General features: G+C 46.5%; 1 protein-coding gene across 1 annotated transcript in view; it reads right to left on the reverse strand.

The window, feature by feature from the left end:
* Positions 1 to 15,928, reverse strand: part of cntn5 (contactin 5) — a gene marked incomplete at both ends in the record, with an annotated part of 260,961 nt that overhangs the window by 103,510 nt on the left and 141,523 nt on the right. The window contains 3 exons of the mRNA XM_084143274.1: positions 926 to 1,055; positions 4,628 to 4,764; positions 9,832 to 10,013. Of these exons, the coding sequence (XP_083999400.1) occupies positions 926 to 1,055; positions 4,628 to 4,764; positions 9,832 to 10,013 (449 nt within the window). The remainder of the gene's footprint in view (positions 1 to 925; positions 1,056 to 4,627; positions 4,765 to 9,831; positions 10,014 to 15,928) is intronic.

Consider the following 15,928-nt stretch of genomic DNA (forward strand, 5'->3'; position numbering starts at 1 on the left):
TAACGAAAAATGTATCAACCCCTACAAAAAATGTCCATTGATTATAATCTACACATTTCCTGTTGCTGCAGGATTATTTTCCTGCTTTGAGAAACTGGTCAAATTAAGATCCTACATCTGTATATAGTGCACTACTTTTCACCAGAGCGCTATGGACCCTGGTCAGATGTAGTGCACTACATAGGGATTAGGGTGCCATTTGGGACGAAGCCTCTGTCTTTCATTTATTCTTGCCAACCACTGTTCAGGTTCAACCAGGCGCCGTTGAGCCAATCAGCCTTCTCAAGCTTTCTTTTCGTCCAATGTTGCTATCTCTCTCCCTTTTCAGGACGTGGCCTGTTCAGTGTCACATGCCAATATCCAGCCATTTAACTGTTTATAGAGTTGAAGAAAACAGCAGGCCTACCTTAGTGGATAAACAGGCCAATTACATTTATATTTGCCACAAAAAAACTATTGCTGCACAACAAACTCATTTACTTTCTCTGCACTGCATTTTTCGCATCAGAACAGACCCCCTTTTCACATAATGACAAACACACCAGAACAGACCCCCTTTTAACATAATGACAAACACACCAGAACAGACCCCCTTTTAACATAATGACAAACACACCAGAACAGACCCCCTTTTAACATAATGACAAACAAAAGCAGACCTGAGATAGTGGATGGGTGTGCAGCAACGTTGGTTCAGGAAGCAAACTGAAATTCAAATTCCAAGCAATGAGGAAAATTTGAATTTCAGTTTACTTCCTGAATTGACTGAATTGAAGTCAATAGACTTCAACGTTGGTTTGCCGTGAGGCTATTTACAATTAGTGAATTTTGAATTAGTAACAAGGACTAAATACATATATACAGTGCCGGAATGAATACAACAACAACTACAACAACAACAACACAGGTGAAAACGATAGCGTACCTAAGATGCTGAGTTCTGCGCTGGAGTAGATGGCTCCGTATTTGTTCTCAGCGACACACTGGTACATCCCAGAGTCCGTCTGCTGGACCTTCTGGATGATTAGTTCCCCATTCACCATCTCCACTCTGCTCTGTAACACAACATACTCCTCTTATCAATGGCAGAACACCTTGATAGTGTCTCAAATGGCACACTATTCCCTATACACTGTAGTGCACTACTTTAAACCAGGGCCCAGTGTTTAAACCATTTGTCACATGCGCCGAATACAACAGGTGTAGACCTTACAGTGAAATGCTTACTTACAAGCCCTTAACCAACAATGCAGTTTAAGAAAGAATACCTAAAAGAAATAAGAAATAAAAGTAACAAATAATTAAAGAGCAGCAGTAAAAGAACAGTAGGGAGGCTATATACAGGGGGCACCGGCACAGAGTCAATGTGAAATAACAGTAGGGAGGCTATATACAGGGGGTACCGGTACAGAGTCAATGTGAAATAACAGTAGGGAGGCTATATACAGGGGGTACCGGTACAGAGTCAATGGGAAATAACAGTAGGGAGGCTATATACAGGGGGGCACCGGCACAGAGTCAATGTGAAATAACAGTAGGGAGGCTATATACAGGGGGTACCGGTACAGAGTCAATGGGAAATAACAGTAGGGAGGCTATATACAGGGGGTACCGGTACAGAGTCAATGTGAGGGGGGTACAGGTTAGTCGAGGTAATTGAGGTAATATGTACATGTAGGTAGAGTTATTAAAGTGAGTATGCACAGATAATAAACAGAGTAGGGCTATGTTTATTAATGCAAATAGTCCGGGTAGACATTTGATTAGATGTTCAGGAGTCTTATGGCTTGGGGGTAGAAGCTGTTTAGAAGCCTCTTGGACCTAGACTTGGCACTCCGGTACCGCTTGCCGTGCGGTAGCAGAGAGAACAGTCTATGACTATGGTGGCTGGAGTCTTTGACAATTTTGAGGGCCTTCCTCTGACACTGCCTGGTATAGAGGTCCTGGATGGCAGGAAGCTTGGCCCCAGTGATGTACTGGGCCGTACGCACTACCCTCTGTAGTGCCTTGCGGTCGGAGGCCGAGCAGTTGCCATATCAGGCAGTGATGCAACCAGTCAGGATGCTCTCGATGGTGCAGCTGTAGAACCTTTTGAGGATCTGAGGACCCACGCCAAATATTTTCAGTCTCCTTAGGGGGAATAGGTTTTGTCGTGCCTTCTTCACGACTGTCTTGGTGTGCTTGGACCATGTTAGTTTGTTGGTGATGTGGACACCAAGGAACTTGAAGCTCTCAACCTGCTCCACTACAGCCCTGTCGATGAGAATGGGGGCGTGCTCGGTCCTCTTCCTTTTCCTGTAGTCCACAATCATCTCCTTTGTCTTGGTCACGTTGAGGGAGAGGTTGTTGTCCTGGCACCACACGACCAGGTCTCTGACCTCCTCCCTAAGGCTGTCTCGTCGTTGTCGGTGATCAGGCCTACCACTGATGTGTCATCGGCAAACTTGTTGGTATTACAGACTCAGACCGGGAGAGGTTGAAAATGTCAGTGAAGACACTTGCCAGCTGGTCAGCGCAAGTTCTGAGTACACATCCTGGTAACCCGTCTGGCCTGCGGCCTTGTGAATGTTGACCTGTTTAAAGGTCTTGCTCACATCGGCTACGGAGAGTGTGATCACACAGTCGTCCGGAACAGCTGATGCTCTCATGCATGTTTCAGTGTTGCTTGCCTCGCAGCGAGCATAGAAGTGGTTTAGCTCGTCTGGTAGGCTTGTGTCACTGGGCAGCTCACGGCTGTGCTTCCCTTTGTAGTCTGTAATAGTTTTCAAGCCCTGCCACATCCGACGAGCGTCAGAGCCGGTGTAGTACGATTCAATCTTAGTCCTGTATTGATGCTTTGCCTGTTTGATGGTTCGTCGGAGGGCGTAGTGGGATTTCTTATAAGCTTCCGGGTTAGAGTCACGCTCCTTGAAAGGGGCAGCTCTACCCTTTAGCTCAGTGCGGATGTTGCCTGTAATCCATGGCTTCTGGTTGGGGTATGTACGTACAGTCAATGTGGGGACAACATCATCGATGCACTTATTGATGGAGCCGGTGACTGATGTGGTGTACTCCTCAATGCTATCTGAAGAATCCCGGAACATGTTCCAGTCTGTGCTAGCAAAACAGTCCTGTAGCTTAGCATCTGAATACAGTCACAGGTAAGAGGCAGTGCTGAATCATGAATACAGTCACAGGTAAGATGCAGTGCTGTATCATGAATACAGTCACAGGTAAGAGGCAGTGCTGAATCATGAATACAGTCACAGGTAAGAGGCAGTGCTGTATCATGAATACAGTCACAGGTAAGAGGCAGTGCTGAATCATGAATACAGTCACAGGTAAGAGGCATTGTTCGGCCTGACGTGTGCCTGAATGCTTTTATAAAACTGTTACCAAAGTATTAAAATAACAATAAATTACATATTTTCATTAAAACTGTATTTTGATAAGTAAATTCATAAAATGTTATTCTTCCACCAGAATATATAGTTCGGACAAAACTCTGGTTGTTAGTTATTTTGGTCATGTTGCTACAGACGCCAGCCAGTCATTCATTATTTTTGAATAGTTGCCATGCAAAAAGGACTGGTCGTCCGTTCTAAACAAAATGGTTGCTATGCAGGCTGGATAACTGCTTGCTAGCTAGCTCAGCTAACTCACGTCAAACATTGATCCTGGAATGATAGGACACTAGCTGCATTTTTGTTTGTTTGAGCTTTTTTTTCTATTGGCATGTACTTGGATATGTCCGTGATAATGACGATGATGCGTGATTTCGACTGGCTCAGAAACAGTTGTAGTGTCTGGGCACCATTCCCTCTATGTTTGGTAAAGAGATCGAAATTCAAAAGTGAAACATTGTTTCCGAGGTCAGACAGGCAGACAGCGAGGCTTATATTAACCCCCGCTGTACCAAACCAAACGCTAGGCTGGAAGCAAAGGGGAAATAATGAGTTGAGATAAATACAAGAGATGATTCAGACAGCAACATGAACATTATATTATTATGGAGGCGCAGTGATCGTTTTCAGGTGGAGCTGTTGCCAGGCAGAGGTGTGTCTGCGACGGCCAATACAGCGCGGCTTGGACCGCTGCTCGTCCAATCAGCATCCAGCATCCAAACAACCAGTTTTATAAATAGGAAAGAGGGTGCGATTTGGAACATAGCCCTTCAGCAGGGTTCACAATACCATGTTACTTTTTGACTGTCAGTCAATAGGACAGGGGAAATTACATACCTTATTATCTGACTGTCAGTCCATAGGACAGGGAAAATTACATACCTTATTATCTGACTGTAGGGTGTACCTGTGGTGTGAGTACCTGTGGTGTGAGTACCTGTGGTGTGAGTGGCTCTCCATTGCGGAGCCAGCGGTAGGTGGGTCTAGGCCTCCCTGTGGTGTGAGTACCTGTGGTGTGAGTACCTGTGGTGTGAGTACCTGTGGTGTGAGTAGCTGTGGTGTGAGTACCTGTGGTGTGAGTAGCTGTGGTGTGAGTACCTGTGGTGTGAGTACCTGTGGTGTGAGTACCTGTGGTGTGAGTACCTGTGGTGTGAGTGCCTCTCCATTGCGGAGCCAGCGGTAGGTGGGTCTAGGCCTCCCTGTTGTGTGAGTACCTGTGGTGTGAGTACCTGTGGTGTGAGTACCTGTGGTGTGAGTGCCTCTCCATTGCGGAGCCAGCGGTAGGTGGGTCTAGGCCTCCCTGTGGCCTTGCACTCCCACTGCAGCTGATCTCCGCTGTCCAACTGGCTGTCGTTTATCATGCTGATCCACTGGGGGAAGGCTGGGGAGGAGAGAACAGATCAATTATGAAAATCCTTGACACGCGCATAAGCAGGCACACATACATACCCACACACACATAATTTCCCCTTTTGACAATGACTGTTATGTTGTCATAACCCTGCAGTATTTAACCAGTTTATAACCCTGTAATGACTGTTATGTTGTCTTGACCCTGCAGTATTTACCCCAGTTTAGACACATCCCCTTCAATATATCCTCCAGTGTTTCCTTTAGTTAGTTAGACACCTCCCCTTCAATATAACCTTCAGTATTTCCTTTAGTTAGTTAGACACCTCCCCTTCAATATAACCTTCAGTATTTCATTTAGTTAGTTAGATACCTCCCCTTCAATATAACCTTCAGTATTTCATTTAGTTAGTTAGACACCTCCCCTTCAATATAACCTTCAGTATTTCATTTAGTTAGTTAGACACCTCCCCTTCAATATAACCTTCAGTATTTCATTTAGTTAGTTAGATACCTCCCCTTCAATATAACCTTCAGTATTTCATTTAGTTAGTTAGACACCTCCCCTTCAATATAACCTTCAGTATTTCATTTAGTTAGTTAGACACCTCCCCTTCAATATAACCTTCAGTATTTCATTTAGTTAGTTAGATACCTCCCCTTTGTGACACTCTGGTTCCGGGACTTTTGTATTTGAGCCAGGGTATATTTTGTTATGTTGGGTTTGGGTGTATTTCTAGGTTTGCCTTTCTGTTGGCTTCATTTCTAGGTTTGGTCTATGACTCCCAATCGGAGGTAACGAGTGTCAGCTGTCGGCTCGTTATCTCTGATTGGGAGCCATATTTAATCTGAATGTTTTCCTGTGGGAATTGTGGGTTTTTGTTTCCGTTTCGGTCAGTGTACCGTGGACTTCATTGAGTCGTCTTTTGTTTTGTAGTTCTAGAACGTTTATTAATAAAGTCATGTTTCTTGGACACGCTGCGCCTTGGTCATACTTAGACGACATAGACGACCGTGACAGAAAAACCCACCATAATAGGACCAAGCAGCGTGTCAAGCGGCAACAGGACCCTGCTCCTAAGGATTCATGGACATGGGGGGAGATACTGGCTGGAAAGGGTCCACAACCGGGAGAATATCGCCGCCCTCGTGAAGAGCTGGAGGCAGCTAAAGCCGAGAGGAGGCGGTATGAGGAGGCAGCACGGAGTCAAGGCTGGAAGCCCGTGGGTACCACCCAAAAATTTCTTGGGGGGGGGCTTAAAGGGAGTGTGGCGAAGTCAGGTAGGAGACCTGCGCCTACTCCCTGGACTTACCGTGGAGAGCAAGAGTACGGGCAGACACCGTGTTACGCAGTAGAGCGCATGGTGTCTCCTGTACGCAGGCATAGCCCGGTTCGGTACATTCCAGCTCCACGTATCGGCCGGGTTAGAGTGAGCGTTGAGCCAGATGTCATGAAGCCGGCCCAACGCATCCGGCTACCAGTGCGTCTTCTCGGGCCGGCGTACATGGCACCAGCCTTACGCATGGTGTTCCCGGTTCGCCCACATAGGCCGGTGCGGGTTATTCCACCTCCCCGTACTGGTCGGGCGACGGGGAGTATCAACCCGGGTAAGGTTGGGCAGGCTCAGTGCTCAAGGGGGCCAGTAAGCCTGCACGGTCCGGTATTTCCGGCGCCACCTCCCCGCTCCAGCCCAGTACCACCAGTGCCTACACCACGCACCAAGCCTCCTGTGTGTTCCCCGAGTCCTGTGCGTCCTGTTGCTGCTCTCCGCACTAGGCCTTATGTGCGTCCCCAGGGTCCAGCATGCCCTGTTCCTTCTCCCCGCACTAGGCTTTATGTGCGTTCCCAGGGTCCAGCATGCCCTGTTGCTTCTCCCCGCACTAGCCCTGAGATGCGTGTCCTCAGCCCGGTACCTCCAGTTCCGGCACCACGCACCAGGCCTACGGTGCGCCTCAGACGGCCAGAGTCTGCCGTCTGCCCAACGGGGCCTGAACTGCCCGTCTGCCCAAAGGCGCTTGAACTGGCCGTCTGGACTGAGCCTGCAAAGCCGCCCGTCTGCCATGAGCCTTCAGAGCCGTCCGCCAGACCGGAGCCGCTAGAGCCTTCCGCCAGACAGGATCAGCCAGAGCCTTCCGCCAGACAGGATCAGCCAGAGTCTTCCGCCAGCCATGAGCAGCCAGATCCGTCAGCCGGCCATGAGCAGCCAGATCCGTCAGCCGGCCATGAGCAGCCAGATCCGTCAGCCAGCCATGAGCAGCCAGATCCTTCAGCCAGCCATGAGCAGCCAGATCCGTCGGCCAGCCATGAGCAGCCAGATCCGTCGGCCAGCCATGAGCAGCCAGATCCGTCAGCCAGCCATGAGCAGCCAGATCCGTCAGCCAGCCATGAGCAGCCAGATCCTTCAGCCAGCCATGAGCCGTCCAGCCAGGATCCGCCAGAGCCAGCCAGCCAGGATCCGCCATTGAGTCCGGTGCTGTCCCTTAGCCCGGTGCTGCCCCTTATCCTGGTGCTGCCCCTTAGTCCGGTACTGCCCCTTAGTCCGGTGCTGCCCCTTAGTCCGGTGCTGCCCTTTAGTCCGGTGCCGCCCCTTAATCCAGTGGGGTTTAGTTGGGGGGTGGTCATGTGGAGGAGGCTACGGAAGCAGATAGTGACTAAGGTGGGGTGGGGACCACGACCAGGGCCAGAACCGCCACCGTGGACAGACGCCCACCCAGACCCTCCCCTAGACTGTATGCTGGTGCGCCCGGAGTTCGCACCTTTAGGGGGGGGTACTGTGATACTCTGGCTCCGGGACTTTTGTATTTGAGCCAGGGTGTATTTTGTTATGTTGGGTTTGGGTGTATTTCTAGGTTTGCCTTTCTGTTGGCTTCATTTCTAGGTTTGGTCTATGACTCCCAATCGGAGGTAACGAGTGTCAGCTGTCGGCTCGTTATCTCTGATTGGGAGCCATATTTAATCTGAATGTTTTCCTGTGGGAATTGTGGGTTTTTGTTTCCGTTTCGGTCAGTGTACCGTGGACTTCATTGAGTCGTCTTTTGTTTTGTAGTTCTAGAACGTTTATTAATAAAGTCATGTTTCTTGGACACGCTGCGCCTTGGTCATACTTAGACGACATAGACGACCGTGACACCCTTCAATATAACCTTCAGTATTTCATTTAGTTAGTTAGACACCTCCCCTTCAATATAACCTTCAGTATTTCATTTAGTTAGTTAGACACCTCCCCTTCAATATAACCTTCAGTATTTCATTTAGTTAGTTAGACACCTCCCCTTCAATATAACCTTCAGTATTTCATTTAGTTAGTTAGACACCTCCCCTTCAATATAACCTTCAGTATTTCATTTAGTTAGTTAGACACCTCCCCTTCAATATAACCTTCAGTATTTCATTTAGTTAGTTAGACACCTCCCCTTCAATATAACCTTCAGTATTTCATTTAGTTAGTTAGACACCTCCCCTTCAATATAACCTTCAGTATTTCATTTAGTTAGTTAGACACCTCCCCCTTCAATAACCCTCCAGTGTTCCCTTTAGTTAGTTAGATACCTCCCCCTTCACTCCCTGGCTCCTCCTTATTCTCCTTGCTCCAGGCCAGCAGAGACGGGGGAGCCTCATTGGCAGCAGGCTGCATGTCAAAACAGGTCAGCGTGTTGTGTGAACCTTTATTGTGAGCAGAGACCTTCCTGACCATAATCATCCAATCAAACCACAGATGAAAGGCCATCTCACCCTGAATAATCAGCCAATCAAAGATGCAAAGACTAAAGGAGGACGTGGCTGGCATGCCAGTCTGTGTGTGTGTGTGTGTGTGTGTGTGTGTGTGTGTGTGTGTGTGTGTGTGTGTGTGTGTGTGTGTGTCCGTGTGTGTGTGTGTGTGTGTGTGTGTGTGTGTGTGTGTGTGTGTGTGTGTGTGTGTGTGAGACAGCTGATTAATTATATATACCCCCTGATCTGTCCTCACATGGAGGGGGGCTCTGCAACATGTGACTTTACATCCCTTAAATTCAATCTCTTTAAACAGGATGATATCAGTCCTACACAGAAAGCTGCTTGTCTTCATTCAACCAGGTGTGTGTTTAGTCGGCAGTATTACCTAGCCATTATACAAATGGCTCAATAATATTAAAAACTACAAATGTACCTCTATGTGCATATCAATAGTAATAAAACAAATAAACTTCTAACAATTAGTTATTGATGATGTCAACATAAACTGAACAGGGAGAGAAGAACAGGAAGTGGACACTATTCAGTAACACTACCTAATGGATGTTGAGCCATTCTACTTCCTCTGCCAAACCTAATCACTGTAAAACATGTCGCACAATATGTGTATTTTTCCATTGATGACAGTGGCGTTATCCTCCAGAAAAGTCAGTGCCACTATGATCCAGATATGAGCAGACAGGACTGGGTTGATATATATCAGGGAGCAGACAGGACTGGGTTGATAGATATTCTACGCTAGGTATCAGGGAGCAGACAGGACTGGGTTGATAGATATTCTACACTAGGTATCAGGGAGCAGACAGGACTGGGTTGATAGATATTCTACACTAGGTATCAGGGAGCAGACAGGACTGGGTTGATAGATATTCTACGCTAGGTATCAGGGAGCAGACAGGACTGGGTTGATAGATATTCTACACTAGGTATCAGGGAGCAGACAGGACTGGGTTGATAGATATTCTACGCTAGGTATCAGGGAGCAGACAGGACTGGGTTGATAGATATTCTACGCTAGGTATCAGGGAGCAGACAGGACTGGGTTGATAGATATTCTACACTAGGTATCAGGGAGCAGACAGGACTGGGTTGATAGATATTCTACGCTAGGTATCAGGGAGCAGACAGGACTGGGTTGATAGATATTCTACACTAGGTATCAGGGAGCAGAAGATAAATAGCAGAGGAGACAGACCAGTCTGGAGAATGGTCACCACGACCAAACACACCAGAGTCCTAGTACTATCAATCAAGTCCAAAACAAGAACAAACTGCCCAACAAAACAAGTAAAAAAGCACAGCAGTCTTTACCAATACCATGTTAACACCAGAACAATGTAGCTCTAGTCCAACCATCACATAACTTACTGTAGACCTGGAGGTGTCCCTTAAAGGCTGTTCCTCCTCTGGGGTTCTCCGCTTTACACTCGTAGGTCCCCGAGTCCTCCAGCTGGACATTAGGGATCTCCAGAACAGCCTGGGACTTCCTCAGACGAGCCTTCTTAGGGATGTTACCGTTCATCTTCCTCCACGTGATGGTCGGGACCGGACTAGCAGGAGAGGAGAGGGTTAAAATCCTACATTCTACAGTCAGATACCTATCCTGACAATATAAACTGATATATAATACATCAGTACAATTAATAGTCAGAACAGAAAATAACTTTTGGAAAATATTGTGGATAGTAGGACTGGAGAGTAGATAGTTGACAGGATTATATAGGAGACTGGAGAGGAGATAGTTGACAGGATTATATAGGAGACTGGAGAGGAGATAGTTGACAGGATTATATAGGAGACTGGAGAGTGGATAGTTGGCAGGATTATATAGGAGACTGGAGAGGAGATAGTTGGTAGGATTATAAAGGAGACTGGAGAGTGGATAGTTGGCAGGATTATATAGGAGACTGGAGAGGAGATAGTTGACAGGATTATATAGGAGACTGGAGAGGAGATAGTTGACAGGATTATATAGGAGACTGGAGAGGAGATAGTTGACAGGATTATATAGGAGACTGGAGAGGCGATAGTTGACAGGATTATATAGGAGACTGGAGAGGAGATAGTTGGCAGGATTATATAGGAGAATGGAGAGGAGATAGTTGACAGGATTATATAGGAGACTGGAGAGGAGATAGTTGACAGGATTATATAGGAGACTGGAGAGTAGATAGTTGACAGGATTATATAGGAGACTGGAGAGGAGATAGTTGACAGGATTATATAGGAGACTGGAGAGGAGATAGTTGACAGGATTATATAGGAGACTGGAGAGGAGATAGTTGGCAGGATTATATAGGAGACTGGAGAGGAGATAGTTGACAGGATTATATAGGAGACTGGAGAGTAGATAGTTGGCAGGATTATATAGGAGACTGGAGAGGAGATAGTTGACAGGATTATATAGGAGACTGGAGAGGAGATAGTTGGCAGGATTATATAGGAGACTGGAGAGGAGATAGTTGGCAGGATTATATAGGAGACTGGATAGGAGATAGTCGACAGGATTATATAGGAGACTGGAGAGGAGATAGTTGGCAGGATTATATAGGAGACTGGAGAGGAGATAGTTGACAGGATTATATAGGAGACTGGAGAGGAGATAGTTGACATGATTATATAGGAGACTGGAGAGGAGATAGTTGACAGGATTATATAGGAGACTGGAGAGGAGATAGTTGGCAGGATTATATAGGAGACTGGAGAGGAGATAGTTGACAGGATTATATAGGAGACTGGAGAGGAGATAGTTGACAGGATTATATAGGAGACTGGAGAGGAGATAGTTGGCAGGATTATATAGGAGACTGGAGAGTAGATAGTTGGCAGGATTATATAGGAGACTGGAGAGGAGATAGTTGGCAGGATTATATAGGAGACTGGAGAGGAGATAGTTGACATGATTATATAGGAGACTGGAGAGGAGATAGTTGACAGGATTATATAGGAGACTGGAGAGGAGATAGTTGACAGGATTATATAGGAGACTGGAGAGTGGATAGTTGACAGGATTATATAGGAGACTGGAGAGGAGATAGTTGGTAGGATTATATAGGAGACTGGAGAGGAGATAGTTGACAGGATTATATAGGAGACTGGAGAGGAGATAGTTGACAGGATTATATAGGAGACTGGAGAGGAGATAGTTGACAGGATTATATAGGAGACTGGAGAGGAGATAGTTGACAGGATTATATAGGAGACTGGAGAGGAGATAGTTGACAGGATTATATAGGAGACTGGAGAGGAGATAGTTGGCCGGATTATATAGGAGACTGGAGAGGAGATAGTTGGCAGGATTATATAGGAGACTGGAGAGGAGATAGTTGGCAGGATTATATAGGAGACTGGAGAGTGGATAGTTGGCAGGATTATATAGGAGACTGGAGAGGAGATAGTTGGCAGGATTATATAGGAGACTGGAGAGGAGATAGTTGACAGGATTATATAGGAGACTGGAGAGGAGATAGTTGACAGGAATATATAGGAGACTGGAGAGGAGATAGTTGACAGGATTATATAGGAGACTGGAGAGGAGATAGTTGGCAGGATTATATAGGAGACTGGAGAGTAGATAGTTGACAGGATTATATAGGAGACTGGAGAGGAGATAGTTGACAGGATTATATAGGAGACTGGAGAGGAGATAGTTGACAGGATTATATAGGAGACTGGAGAGGAGATAGTTGACAGGATTATATAGGAGACTGGAGAGGAGATAGTTGGCAGGATTATATAGGAGACTGGAGAGTGGATAGTTGGCAGGATTATATAGGAGACTGGAGAGGAGAAGGTTAAATCCACGCATTCTATCAATACAAACTGACAGATAATACACGTGAGTGTGTTTTTACGTCCATACACTAACACACCTCGTGGTCTAAATAATTCACTGTGTGAACTATAGCGTTGGTAAACTGTCAAGTATCTGCGAACAGGGGCTCATATTGAACTTCTATCAATATGTTCTTTCAATCTGATCTTTATTATCAATATTTCCTCTTCCCCAAAATACTATCTTCCCTTTTCCATATTATTCTTGTTACTAAGAAATGTTTTGTGTGTATTTTTTTCTTCTTCATGTGGACACTTGAAAACGAGATGTTGCATCTCAAGAGATTTCATCCTGCTAAATTTTAAATCAACAAATACATTTTCTAAATGTCATAATCCAGGGTGAACTTGGATCTCTGAGTCTCTCTCTACCCAAATGACCTCCGACTGAGAACGATGTCATTGACTACATGATACAGTGGGGAAAAAAAGTATTTAGTCAGCCACCAATTGTGCAAGTTCTCCCACTTAAAAAGATGAGAGAGGCCTGTAATTTTCATCATAGGTACACGTCAACTATGACAGAAAAATTGAGAAAACAAAATCCAGAAAATCACATTGTAGGATTTTTAATGAATTTATTTGCAAATTATGGTGGAAAATAAGTATTTGGTCACCTATAAACAAGCAAGATTTCTGGCTCTCACAGACCTGTAACTTCTTTTTTAAGAGGCTCCTCTGTCCTCCACTCGTTACCTGTATTAATGGCACCTGTTTGAACTTGTTATCAGTATAAAAGACACCTGTCCACAACCTCAAACAGTCACACTCCAAACTCCACTATGGCCAAGACCAAAGAGCTGTCAAAGGAAACCAGAAACAAAATTGTAGACCTGCACCAGGCTGTGAAGACTGAATCTGCAATAGGTAAGCAGCTTGGTTTGAAGAAATCAACTGTGGGAGCAATAATTAGGAAATGGAAGACATACAAGACCACTGATAATCTCCCCCAATCTGGGGCTCGGCGCAAGATCTCACCCCGTGGGGTCAAAATGATCTCAAGAACGGTAAGCAAAAATCCCAGAACCACACGGGGGGACCTAGTGAATGACCTGCAGAGAGCTGGGACCAAAGTAACAAAGCCTACCATCAGTAACACACTACGCCGCCAGGGACTCAAATCCTGCAGTGCCAGACGTGTCCCCCTGCTTAAGCCAGTACATGTCCAGGCCCGTCTGAAGTTTGCTAGAGTGCATTTGGATGATCCAGAAGAGGATTGGGAGAATGTCATATGGTCAGATGAAACCAAAATAGAACTTTTTGGTAAAAACTCAACTCGTCGTGTTTGGAGGACAAAGAATGCTGAGTTGCATCCAAAGAACACCATACCTACTGTGAAGCATGGGTGTGGAAACATCATGCTTTGGGGCTGTTTTTCTGCAAAGGGACCAGGACGACTGATCTGTGTAAAGGAAAGAATGAATGGGGCCATGTATCGTGAGATTTTGAGTGAAAACCTCCTTCCATCAGCAAGGGCATTGAAGATGAAACGTGGCTGGGTCTTTCAGCATGACAATGATCCCAAACACACCGCCCGGGCAACGAAGGAGTGGCTTCCTAAGAAGCATTTCAAGGTCCAGGAGTGGCCTAGCCAGTCTCCAGATCTCAACCCCATAAAAAATATTTGGAGGGATTTGAAATCCGTGTTGGCCAGCGACAGCCCCAAAACATCACCGCTCTAGAGGAGATCTGCATGGAGGAATGGGCCAAAATACCAGCAACAGTGTGTGAAAATCTTGTGAAGACTTACAGAAAACGTTTGACCTGTGTCATTGCCAACAAAGGGTATAAACAAAGTATTGAGAAAGTTTTGTTATTGACCAAACACTTATTTTCCACCATAATTTGCAAATAAATTCATAAAAAATCCTACAATGTGATTTTCTGGATATTTATTCTTCATTTTGTCTGTCATAGTTGACGTGTACCTATGATGAAAATTACAGGCCTCTCTCCTCATTTTAAGTGAGAGAACTTGCACAATTGGTGGCTGACTAAATACTTTTTTTCCCCACTGTATATTCAGATCAGGTTACCAGCCCAACTAATCATCATGATTTCTATTATTATGTATGTAAGTGTGGCTGTTCATCATCAGTTTGTTGACACTCCTCTATGCCTCTGTGTCTGCTCTGCTCTCTCCATGATAGATGGGTTGAACATGTAGCAGGAGAACGTCGTACTATACCATATCAGCAAGGCTCTGTGTATGACAGCTCTGTTTGACAGCTCTCAGAAAGATGGAAATCTGACACCCCCGGAAACCCCCGGTGCACCTATCCATCATCCATCATCCATTTTCCATCATCCATCACTCGGCCCAGATCTTACATCGCCTCTAGAATGTTAATCTGTTCAAAATCCACAAGGACATTTATACGTGGAGTGAAGGGATGCCTGACCACTGGCGGCTCTAATGGAGTGGAGGGATGCCTGACCACTGGTGGCTCTAATGGAGTGAAGGGATGCCTGACCACTGGCGGCTCTAACGGAGTGAAGGGATGCCTGACCACTGGCGGCTCTAACGGAGTGAAGGGATGCCTGACCACTGGCGGCTCTAATGGAGTGACGGGATGCCTGACCACTGGCGGCTCTAATGGAGTGACGGGATGCCTGACCACTGGTGGCTCTAATGGAGTGACGGGATGCCTGACCACTGGCGGCTCTAATGGAGTGGAGGGATGCCTGACCACTGGTGGCTCTAATGGAGTGAAGGGATGCCTGACCACTGGCGGCTCTAACGGAGTGAAGGGATGCCTGACCACTGGCGGCTCTAACGGAGTGAAGGGATGCCTGACCACTGGCGGCTCTAATGGAGTGACGGGATGCCTGACCACTGGCGGCTCTAATGGAGTGACGGGATGCCTGACCACTGGTGGCTCTAATGGAGTGACGGGATGCCTGACCACTGGCGGCTCTAATGGAGTGACGGGATGCCTGACCACTGGTGGCTCTAATGGAGTGAAGGGATGCCTGACCACTGGCGGCTCTAATGGAGTGAAGGGATGCCTGACCACTGGCAGCTCTAATGGAGTGAAGGGATGCCTGACCACTGGCGGCTCTAATGGAGTGACGGGATGCCTGACCACTGGCGGCTCTAACGGAGTGAAGGGATGCCTGACCACTGGTGGCTCTAATGGAGTGAAGGGATGCCTGACCACTGGCGGCTCTAATGGAGTGAAGGGATGCCTGACCACTGGCGGCTCTAATGGAGTGAAGGGATGCCTGACCACTGGCGGCTCTAATGGAGTGACGGGATGCCTGACCACTGGCGGCTCTAACGGAGTGAAGGGATGCCTGACCACTGGCGGCTCTAATGGAGTGACGGGATGCCTGACCACTGGCGGCTCTAATGGAGTGAAGGGATGTCTGTGACCCTTACAGTGTGTAGTGGTTGTCATTATGTTTATACAACTAAGGGAGGTCAATGTCAGTGTGCTCAAGGGGACAACATGGGATTGGATTACAAAATAGAAATAGCTTGGAACAATTCCTTATTTCTGATGTATTTCTGATAATACATCTAGCTTCCAGCACTAGAACATACTCTGAACATACCTTGGTGCATGGATATGTACAGTAGAAATGTCTGTCCCCCTTATGTAATGTCTGTCCCCCTTACATAATGTCT

This window comes from Coregonus lavaretus (genome assembly GCF_964263955.1).
Source record: "Coregonus lavaretus genome assembly, chromosome: 26".
NCBI lineage: Eukaryota > Metazoa > Chordata > Actinopteri > Salmoniformes > Salmonidae > Coregonus > Coregonus lavaretus.